The sequence below is a fragment of the Gossypium hirsutum genome, chromosome D10, assembly GCF_007990345.1.
Source record: "Gossypium hirsutum isolate 1008001.06 chromosome D10, Gossypium_hirsutum_v2.1, whole genome shotgun sequence".
Taxonomy (NCBI): Eukaryota; Viridiplantae; Streptophyta; class Magnoliopsida; order Malvales; family Malvaceae; genus Gossypium; species Gossypium hirsutum.
Genome location: NC_053446.1, coordinates 16,224,070 through 16,234,552, shown reverse-complemented (window position 1 = coordinate 16,234,552; position 10,483 = coordinate 16,224,070). Strand labels below are relative to the sequence as shown.

The 10,483-nt window shown below is 32.5% G+C and overlaps 1 protein-coding gene across 1 annotated transcript; it reads right to left on the bottom strand.

Annotated features, from left to right (window-relative positions):
* Nucleotides 1-284: 284 nt before the first annotated feature.
* On the bottom strand, nt 285-2,095 carry LOC107914459 (probable carboxylesterase 18). The gene has a single exon (XM_016843379.2). It carries the CDS (start codon nt 1,502-1,504, stop codon nt 491-493), a length of 1,014 nt encoding a protein of 337 aa, XP_016698868.1. The 5' UTR covers nt 1,505-2,095; the 3' UTR covers nt 285-490.
* Between the last annotated feature and the right edge of the window lie 8,388 nt (nt 2,096-10,483).

Below are 10,483 nucleotides of genomic sequence, written 5' to 3'. Positions count from 1 at the left end.
AAGTGTAAACTTATTAATAATGTCTCAATTTATATTAAAATTTAAATTCATGTGGTATTTGGTATTAATTAATTTTCATGTGTAGAAATATTAATAATTGATAGGTTTTATATAATATTTTCACCCATTTTTCATAGTGATTTATTTCTTTGATTTGAGAAGTGCATCATTAACAAAGGCAGGCATATTTAGTTTTGTTTGAATGGTATAATAAAATTTATTTCTTCTGTCAATTGAGAGTTGTTCAAGTGAAATTAATTTATGTTATTAAAAATTTCACCAAATTCTATAAAAATCTTCCATTCAACCAAATAAAAATAAAAGGCAAAACAAATTACCAAGTGGATTTGGGAAATGAAGGTTGCTAAGAATATCTTAGTGCCTGCAAATTGAGATAACCAGACAGCCTAATAAGAACTATTACTTTCACCTCTCAACTCACACATTTTTTTAAATATATATATGTGGATACTAATACCTTCTGAAATGGTCAATTTTGTTGTGGGAGTTGGGGTTTACTGCAACAGTTGTTCATGAAATCTTTGATCTGCAATATTAACTGGCCAGATTCTTGCAATTCTGGGAATATGTAGAAGGCGTGAATCATGGTTGGAAATTCCATCAATGTTGCTTCTTTCCCGCATGCTTTTAACCATTCATAGTACCTCTTTTGCCAATCTTTCAACGGGTCAAATCCACCCACCACCACCATCGTCGCCGGAAAATCCACCCCGGATATATCATCAGCGTTCGGTCCGCTTACATTCACGGCTTTGTGATCACGGTTCGAACCTTGGGGCAAGAATGACTTCCAGCAATAATCGGCTCTCGGAACTGACACCAGGAATGCATTCGCTAGCTCTTCTTCCGCCGCCGTTCTTTCCTCTCCGCCGAAGAATGGTTGAATGCAAACGAGTCCCATCACCTTCAATGTTTCAAACCCAGCTCCGCAAGCCCGGACTGCTACGTGGTGAGCGATGTTGCCGCCTGCGCTATCTCCGGCTAGGAAACACCGTGATAAGTCAGCGTTTTCCGGTAAGACTGTGGCGAAGTTGTCGTTTAAAAACTTAAGAACGTCGAATCCGTCGTCGTATTGAGATGGGTAGATATGTTCGGGAGCTAGACGGTAATTGACGGAGACAACGAAAGCAGGAAACTTACGGGCGAACCTACGACAAACGGCGTCGTACGCCTGGGATGCGGGGCTGAGGAAGGTGAATCCGCCGCCATGGAAGAAAACGACAACGGGAAGGAGGAGATCGGAAGGGAGGGAAGGAGAGAAGAGGCGAAACCAGAGATTGCGGGAAGCATCGACGGTGGGGTCAGAAGAAGAGACGGAGTTAGAAGGCTTGGGATTAGGAGGGGCTTGGTAGTCGAGTAAGCGGAGGAGACGGCGGTTGACAGAGCCATCGGAGCGGCAGGAGGCGTCAGTGACGGCGGAGATAAGGGAGATGAAGACCCTAGTCTTCAAAGGGAGGGAGGGCTTGGTACGTTGAGGCGCCATGTTTTTGGGGTTTGGACAAAGGTTTACTTAAAGGAGGAAAAAGTTGCGTCAACGGAAAAGAAAGAACGCAGTTATGAGTCGCCCAACTACCCTGCTCACCATTGAAACTACAATGTGGAATTTATCCTTGAATTCGGGTGCCATGCGCTGTGCGTGAGCTATCTCATTTAAAGCCGTGTGCTATGTTTGTTCAAAGTAACAAATGGGCAAGTTTTAGGTTCGCAGATTCTGATATTTAGTTTGGGAGTTGATTACATAATTAACTTTACAACATTGTTATAACTTTTTCAGTTAAACCTGTGCAATACAGAAATATAGAGGACATTCAACCTCGATTTCTGAAAGCAGCAGCAGCATTCAACATCCCCTTGCCTGTATCCCAATTTATTACAACAGAGCAGCAAGTGTATCGATGTATGTATGGGCAGATATTAGCAATATCTCAACTTCAACGCAAGTTTCAATAATTCAATCATTATTTTTTTCATTTTTAGTTTTGATGGGATGATCCTGAATGTCTTCCTCTTTGGGTTATTTTTTAATTCCAAAAAAATAATGAATTTTTAGATTTTTTTAAGAGAAATTTTTAGAAGTTTATGTTTTTTTTTTCTTTTGCAATTTTTATGATTTTTTTTTAGTTTTTAGATATTGTAAGGAATTTTAGTTTTTATGCACGCGGCAGAGTTTAATTCGCAAAGGGTTTTTTTAAGGGAAACTATAGACGGGGGTAACAAGGTAAACGCAAGGAAAGTATAGGGATCAAAATAACCATTTTTTATTTTTATTTTTGAGGTATCAAACTAAGAGTTTGTGTATAGTACAGGGAACAATTTGAATTTTTAAAATTTCTGAATTTTTTTTATTTTTTTAAAATTTTAAATTATTTATTGATATGATTTATAAGATAAAATAGTTCATTTATATTATTAATAATTTTAATAATAAATAATTGAAATTGTATAAAAAATTCATATATTTGTATTTTATTGTATTAAAGTTTTTGTAAAAATATTATTAATATTAGTATTATTTGTATAAAATTATTTAATAATAAAAATTATTTTTGATTGATACCAATTTCATAATAATAAATTTTATATATTTATTAAATTACTATAAAAATCAAAATAATATATATTTCATATAACGAAAAAAAGAAGAGTTTTTTTACCAAATAATATAAAATAATAAAATAAATACTGAAATAAGATAATGACCCTAAAATTTATTAATCTAGGCAAACTCAACCCGCATGTCCAATCGGCTATACCCCTCTCTCCTGCCACTGATGATTGAAGCAATCATCACATTTAAAAAAATAATTTTTTTGAGTGCCACCTGAGCAATGAGTGACACCAATATTTTAGACCCAGAAATATACTTGAAAATACACTAGAAATACCAAAAAATAAAACAAAAATATTATTTTTTATTGGTGCAGCGATGTGTCAAGTGGCACCCAAATATTTTATAATAAATTTTATTTTTTTGTAAAAGTAAAAAAATTAACACCCATTGGAACCCGAACCCGTGATCTACAGGTCTGGGTTCCAGTACCAATTATTTTATATATCAATTTTTTTACTTTCTGTTTAAAAATATATATATAATAAAAAATAATATTATGAATATTATAAAAGGGGGTTGGTTTGGTCCCCCAACCCCCTACAGATACCGAGAGGAATTTTTTTTTCAAACAAACAGAGTTGGAGGTCCCCCTTCACCAAAAATAAGAAGAACGAAAAGGTTAGTGTATTTAGTTAGTTGGTTATTTTTTATTAGTATAATTGGTTATTATTTTAGTAGTAATTTATTTGTGTTAAAAGTGTATTTAGTGTTAAGGTTAGTACTAAGATGCTTGGTTGCATTTTTGTAGTTTCAGAAAAAAGTGGAGAATCAATTTTTTGCAGTTATTCATTTCGATGGTATTATTTTAGAAATAAGCGTTGGTTGTATTTTTGAAACTCGCCAAAAAATAAGAATAATATTTAATAGGAATGTTCCATTGGCGATATGAAAGAGAAGGTCAGTGAAAAAATTTCCCGGCGTCGTGGAAGGAGGATGGCGAAACTATTCTACAAATTTCAAGTTTTGTCAAATCTTATCAAATTTACCGAGATGAAACTTTTAGACAATGACGGCTTCGAGGCAATGGTCACATTGTATTGCCTGCTAGGGTGGGTGAACATCGAACCAATTCAGTTATTTGTTGAGTTAGAAGATGCGGAGATCGTTGAAAATGTAACTTAGTTAAGTTAACAATATGGATTTTGAAAACTCACGTATAGAGGTTCTAGAGCATTCGTCGATAGGAGGTCGTCTGTGCGCAGTTTTGACATCAATCTAAATGTTGGATGTTCAGATTAGTATGGTGGTGGATTATAGATACATCCAGTTGTTATTGAAACCGATGCGCTTGGTGAAGATGGATCCTGTAACATCTCGATTTTGGGACTAGTCGGAATAGTAGTTTCGGGACCACAAATTCGATGAGGAAAAATTTATTTTTCTTATATTTTTATGGTCTACGATTTCACGGAATTATTTTGTGAAAATTTCGTTCAAAAATTTTGACATTTGGGCACTCAATTTAGTCAAAAGGACTAAATTGTAAAAAGTGCAAAAATCGAGTTCTACATGTTAGAGTTGTCCAATTGTTATGAAACTTTAAATTGGAGTTCCTTATATGGTAATTAGACCATTGGTTAAGTTGGTAGACAAAAATGGACATGAGATAAGTGAAATAGGAAATTTTTAAGTTAGGGACAATTTGGTAATTTAGTAATAAAAAGAATTAAAAAGGGAAAAATATGGCAAAATGTGCTCATCTTCTTCATGGTGAACGAAAATAGCAAGGGGGAAGCAAGAGTTAGGGTTTTCAAGCTTTCAAGCTCCATAGTAAGTGATTCAAAGCCCCGTTTTTAATGTTCTTTACGTTTTTAGAGTCCCTGTAACTTGATTTAGCTTATTCTAACAATAATTTAACCTAGGGTTTATATTTGGAAAATAAACCATAGGTGAAATGTGTTTATTTTGATGTTTAATGGTAGAATATGAAGCTTGAAATTATGTTAAACAACTTTTGCTAGTCGATTTTAAGTGAAAACGAGTATAATGACACAATCGGTAAAAATACCTAATGTTCATAAGACATAATCGGGAATTTGATGTTGTCATAGAAGGGAAAAATGTTCAGCATGTCATAAAACATAAGAATAAGAGATGAATCTTAATTTCCGAGCTTTGGGGCAAAAGTGTAATTGTGTAAAAGTTTAGGGGCAAAATTGTAATTTTTCCAAAGTTAGAGTCGAGGGATGTTTTAATGAATGTGAGTATTAAATAAGTTAAATTTGCTATTATAGATCAAGAAGAATGGAATTCGAGGTTAGATCGACGAAAGAATAAAGTTGAAAACTAAATTGATAAGTTTGACTATATTTGCTACCGAGGTAAGTTTACGGTAAATAAATGTAATATTTTAATAATTATTATTAATGTTGTTATTTTCCAGAAATTATATGTTTATTTCATGAATTTATTTAATGTTGACTCAAGTATGAGATGACAAAGAATCAGTGTTAAAAATCCCCGTTGAAACATTAGGAGTGTATTGGATACAAATGTCATGACATTTGGGTAAAGAGGTCCCATGTAAGACCATGTATGGGACATGGCGTTGGCACCGAGATAAGAGGTCCCATGTAAGACCATGTTTGGGACATGACGTTGGCACCGAGACGAGAGGTCCCATGTAAGACCATGTCTGGGACATGGCGTTGGCACCGAGATGATTGATCCCCCGTAAGACCATGTTTGGGATATGGCATGGGCACCGATATGAGAACTCTCATGTAAGACCATATCTGGGATATGGCATTGGTAGTACATGAAACATCCCATGTAAGACTATGTCTGGGACATGGCTTTGGTATGTTATTATCAGAAAGAGACCCAAGTATCCTTATTATTCTATTGTGGTTCAACGGGCTAGTAAATAACTTATGTCCATGAAAGTTCAATTAAAAGCATAAATTGCAAGTTCAAGTGAGTTATAAGAGTTAAGAGTATATTACGTTACCCATTGAGAATCAACATTTTAGCAAGAGAAAAGTAAATCATAATTATGAGTTATCTAAGTAAACAAGTAAGTGAATGAGTAAGAGATCAAGTAAAGAGGAAATTAAAGATTATGTTACTTGGTTATTATTATTTGTGTTTAATGTTGCTATTTATTTACTTGTAAACTTACTAAGCATTTTGCTTACTATGTTTATTTTCTTTTTATATAGCATTATTAATCAAAGTCGAGGATCCTAAAGACGTCGGAGATCGTCCACACTATCAACCACAACGACTTGGTATTTATGATGAACTATGTTTGAACTATGACATGTATAGGGACTTACTTATTTTGAATGTTGTATTATGATTTTGCTAATGAATGATGTGTAAATATCTAATGATGAATGGTTGCCAAAATGGCTAAGTATAAAGGTGTTTGTTGTTATACATGTTTATGTGATAAATTATGCATAGAAATCATGAAAGAGTAATAATTTGCAAATAAACAGATTTCAAATAGTAGCAGTGACGTGATTTTGAAAAATCACTTAGGATAGTATAAAATAAATTATAGGGTGTATGATATATAGAATGAAATCTTGTTGAGTCTATTTTCATGTAAAAATAACGGTTTAGCAAAAGGAATTTTATATTTTGAGATATGTGAATTTTGATGAGACAGGGTTAGAGCTGTTTTTGGAGTCCCCTGTTCTAAGTTTAGAAAATCATTAAAAATTGTAAAAAAATATTTATGAGTTGTAATTTATATGTCTAGATTCCTTATTGAGTCCATTTTCTGTAGAAATAAGTGATAACACCATATGAAGTCTGTACAATGAGATAATTAAATTTTAGTGACAAGAGGTCAGGACAGTCGATCAGTGAAATAGGGGAGAATTTAACTAATAAACTATACTAATTGGCTGAACCAAAAATTCTAAAAAATTTATGGTAAAAATATATATGAGTCTAGTTTCATGGAAAATTTACAGATCTAAATTTTGAGTTTCGTAGATCGATTTATAATTAATTTAGTAACTATTGCGCAGGTGGACAGATTTGTTGTGAATAGTGAAATTAATTTCAAAAGTAAAATTTTATGCCCCGAACTTTCAAGTTAAGTCAAGTAACGCCTCATGCTCGACTCCGAAAACAGTCTCGGGTAAGGGGTGTTACAGATCCGATAATAATAGTTGCTCTGATCACGGAGATGAAGATTTTAGTGACCTCGATTTAGACAAAATCCCAGATGATATCGACGACAAAGGACCGGATGATGGAAATGATCACTCTCATTCGATAGGAAACTCGAGTTGTGGCATCGTCATACGCTATGATCCCGGGGCCCATAAGTCGATTGTCGATCCCAATGCGATGCATGCTTCCGAGTACCCAAACATAATACCTGCTCACCTAATGTTAGCAGGTCCTGAACCGGAAGAGTTGTTCGTAGGTTAAAGGTTGGAAAAAAAATTAAAACATACCTTCGGGGGGGGACCTTGAGCAGCAACTTCCATTTTTTTTCTTTAGATGTGTGGGGGGTTGGGGGATCAAACCAACCCCCTTTTATAATAATAAAAATAATATTAACTTTTTATATCGGGTATTGGAACCCAGACGGCACTGGCTTGGCGGCCTGCCACCGATGTGACCCGTTGGTCAAGGGTCCGGGTTCCAATGGGTGTTTAATTATTTTTTATACTTTTATAAAAAAAATTATTATAAAATATCTCTGTGCCACTTGACACAATGGCAACACCAATAAAAAATAATCTTTTTTGTTTTATTTTTTGTGTATTTTCGAGTGTATTTTTGGGTCTGAAATACTTGTGCCGTTGATTGTTTAGGCAGCACCCAAATTTTTTTTTCAAATGTGATTATTGCTTCAATCATTGGTGGTAAGGGAGAGGGGTGTCGCCAATTGGTCAGACGACATCGATTTTACACTGTTGAGTTTGCCTATATTGGTAAATATTATGGTCCTCATCTTATTTCAGTATTTATTTTATTATTTTATATTATTTGATTAAAAAGCCCAAAAAAGAAATTTGATTATATATATATTTATTTTTAATTATAAAAGAAGTTACACCATGTAAAAGGGCACTTTCATTGGGCATTGTTTTTACCTAAAGAAGAACCCAGGCTAACCAAAATAAATTTATTAGAGAATTAAGGGTTTTTACAAAAAAAATTATGAAAATAAATTTAATACAAAAAAATATTATTAAAATGGGGTATGTTGTAGATTATTTACGAGAATGAAATATTTTTTACAATAAAATTGAGTGTCACTAATGTGTTGGGTGACACCAGCTATAAAAAATAATATTTTAATGTAAAAATAGGTGAAGCCAAAATGCCAAGCGACACCCTTTTTTTCTTGACTTTTAGCTTCTTCTTTTTTTAATTTTGGATAGTTGTGGTATAATTTTGAATTTCATACTTCTATTTTATGTCATGGAAATTAAAAGTTAGTCATTTTATTATCATAATTAATAAAATCATTGAAATTATTTCAGTCCAAAATTAATTGAATAATGACTTGACTCAAAAAAACTCAAGTCTCAAACACAATTAAACCAAATCTGAAATAGACCCAAATCTAGAATGAACAAAACTCAAAATTGATCTGAACTAAAATAACTCTAAAAATTTTAAATTTTGAATTAATCAGACCTAAAATGAATCCAACCTGTAGTGTCACAGGGATAGATCTTTAATCTAACAAATCACACGACCTTAGGCCATTTTTTGCGTTCAAACCCTACCTAAGTCAGTCTACTCTCAAAAAATAAAAATTCTTGTAGAAATTCTTTAAGGCACCGAAGCAAAGCAGAAACAAACTCGAAAGACGAAAGAAGCTCTAAACGAAAAAAAAAGCCACAGAAAAATAACACACACCAAGTGTTTGAGTAAATGCTCTCAATAGTATTCAATTACTATAAAGGATTACAATTGAGTGACTACAAATGAAGGGGAATGCCTTTATTTATAGTTGAGCTCTCCCAAATCCAACGGTACATATTAAGTTACATCAACGGTCGAGATTAGAGCTTCTCTACAATTAAGAGTCCTAAGGGTTTAAACTCTATACAATCTTATCCCTTTAGGATTGACACTATTTACCATAGTAACTCTAGTTTTACTAGAGTGTTTATTGGGCTAATAAGGCTTCACGTAGATGGGCTTCTCTATGGGTTCCATGAGTCAAGTCAGTTCATGTAGGTTAAATGAGCCTCCATTTAATAATTTGACCTCTATGGGACATTTTGTGCGCAATAGTTACGAGCTTTAATATGCAACCTCTGACATTCTCCCCTACTCATTCTTGTGACGCCCTCATTGCGTCCTCAGAATGACACTGATTTGACTCGTCTCAGAAAGGTATTGATGCCTCAACTGATTCCTAACTACTCTCTCTGTCTGTAACAACCTGTTTTTCAGTGGTGTCGAAAGCAGTGGTTTTGGGACCACAATTCTGACGAGAAAGTCCATAGATATATTTAATTAATATTTATGAGTTAAATATAATATAATATTTAATCGTGATTTAATAGATTTTATTATTTAGTGAGTTAGCCAAGGTACAAGTGGTGTGTATCAAAAGTCAAGTGGTTTTGAGACCTCGTTTTTGTAAATCGAGCCCGTGAATATTTTTATTAAAATTTTACGGAGCTGTTATATAGGTGAATTGAAGTTTGACCCAAAATTTTTGATGATTTAATAGTTAATTAAGGAAAAATGACTAAATCATAAAATTAGTAAAAGTTAATCGATATTGGTTTTTATTTGTTAAAAGGCTAAATTAATTAATGTTAAGGGTTTTAAATTGCAAATTAACCTAATTATAGCTAGTGGTCGGTTAGTATATGAAAATTTATAATTGAAAATTTAAATAAATTAAGTTAAAATAATATAATAAAGGTTAAAATTATAAAAAAAAAGAAATTATCATCATTTTTGCTCACCAACACCGAATATTGAGAACCAAAAACGCCATTGAAGGAGCTCAAGGTTTGGCCAAAGTGTTTTGCTTGCATGGAGGTTTAATTGATGTTTGTTTTTGGCACTTTTTATGTTTTTGAGATTGTTGCAACTAGGTCCAGTTAACTCATACCTTCGTTTTCAAATTTGTTAAAGATTTAAAAAGTTGTCATTAATGTTATTTGAAGTTTTTTAATGTCTATGATTTTGAAGCTTAAAAATGAAATAAGATTAATTTGTTAAGTAAATTTTGTTAGTTTTGAGTTAGGGGCTAAATTGTGAATATATTGATATTGGTATGAACTTTTTGTAAATTGTGATAATAGGAGGTTGTATATGGGCATAATTGAAATGAGTTTAAAATTTGGAGTTCAAATTCGGAAGATATGATAAATTAGGTTTTAGGGATTAAATTGAACAAAATACAAAAGTTTAGGGGAATTTGAATAATAAAATTAAATTGATATATACTTATAATAGGATGATATAAGATGTTTGGAATTAATAAATTTAATTGAATTATTCAATAGATTAGAAATTGAACTGGATCAAAGAAAATCGAGGAAATGACAAAAATTGTTGATTAGTCCTCAGAGAGTTGTTTGTTTGTTGTCTTGACCAGGTAAGTTCATACGGTATGTGTTAGATTGTTATGTATTTATGTTATAATTTTAATTATGTTTAATTGAACTTTTAATTGTTTATGACTTGGTACAAAAAGGTGAGATAAAAAATTAAATTGAATATGATAAATTGCAAATTGAAATAATTATGGAATTGACCTTAAATTAGACTAAAATTGGATATGTTATGTGATGAAGTGATGATCTGATGAAATGAATTGACTTGATTTGATTTAGACTAGTTGATAGTGATAAGGACTAAATTGAATATATATATGGAAAATATGTATGTATATATATGTAATTG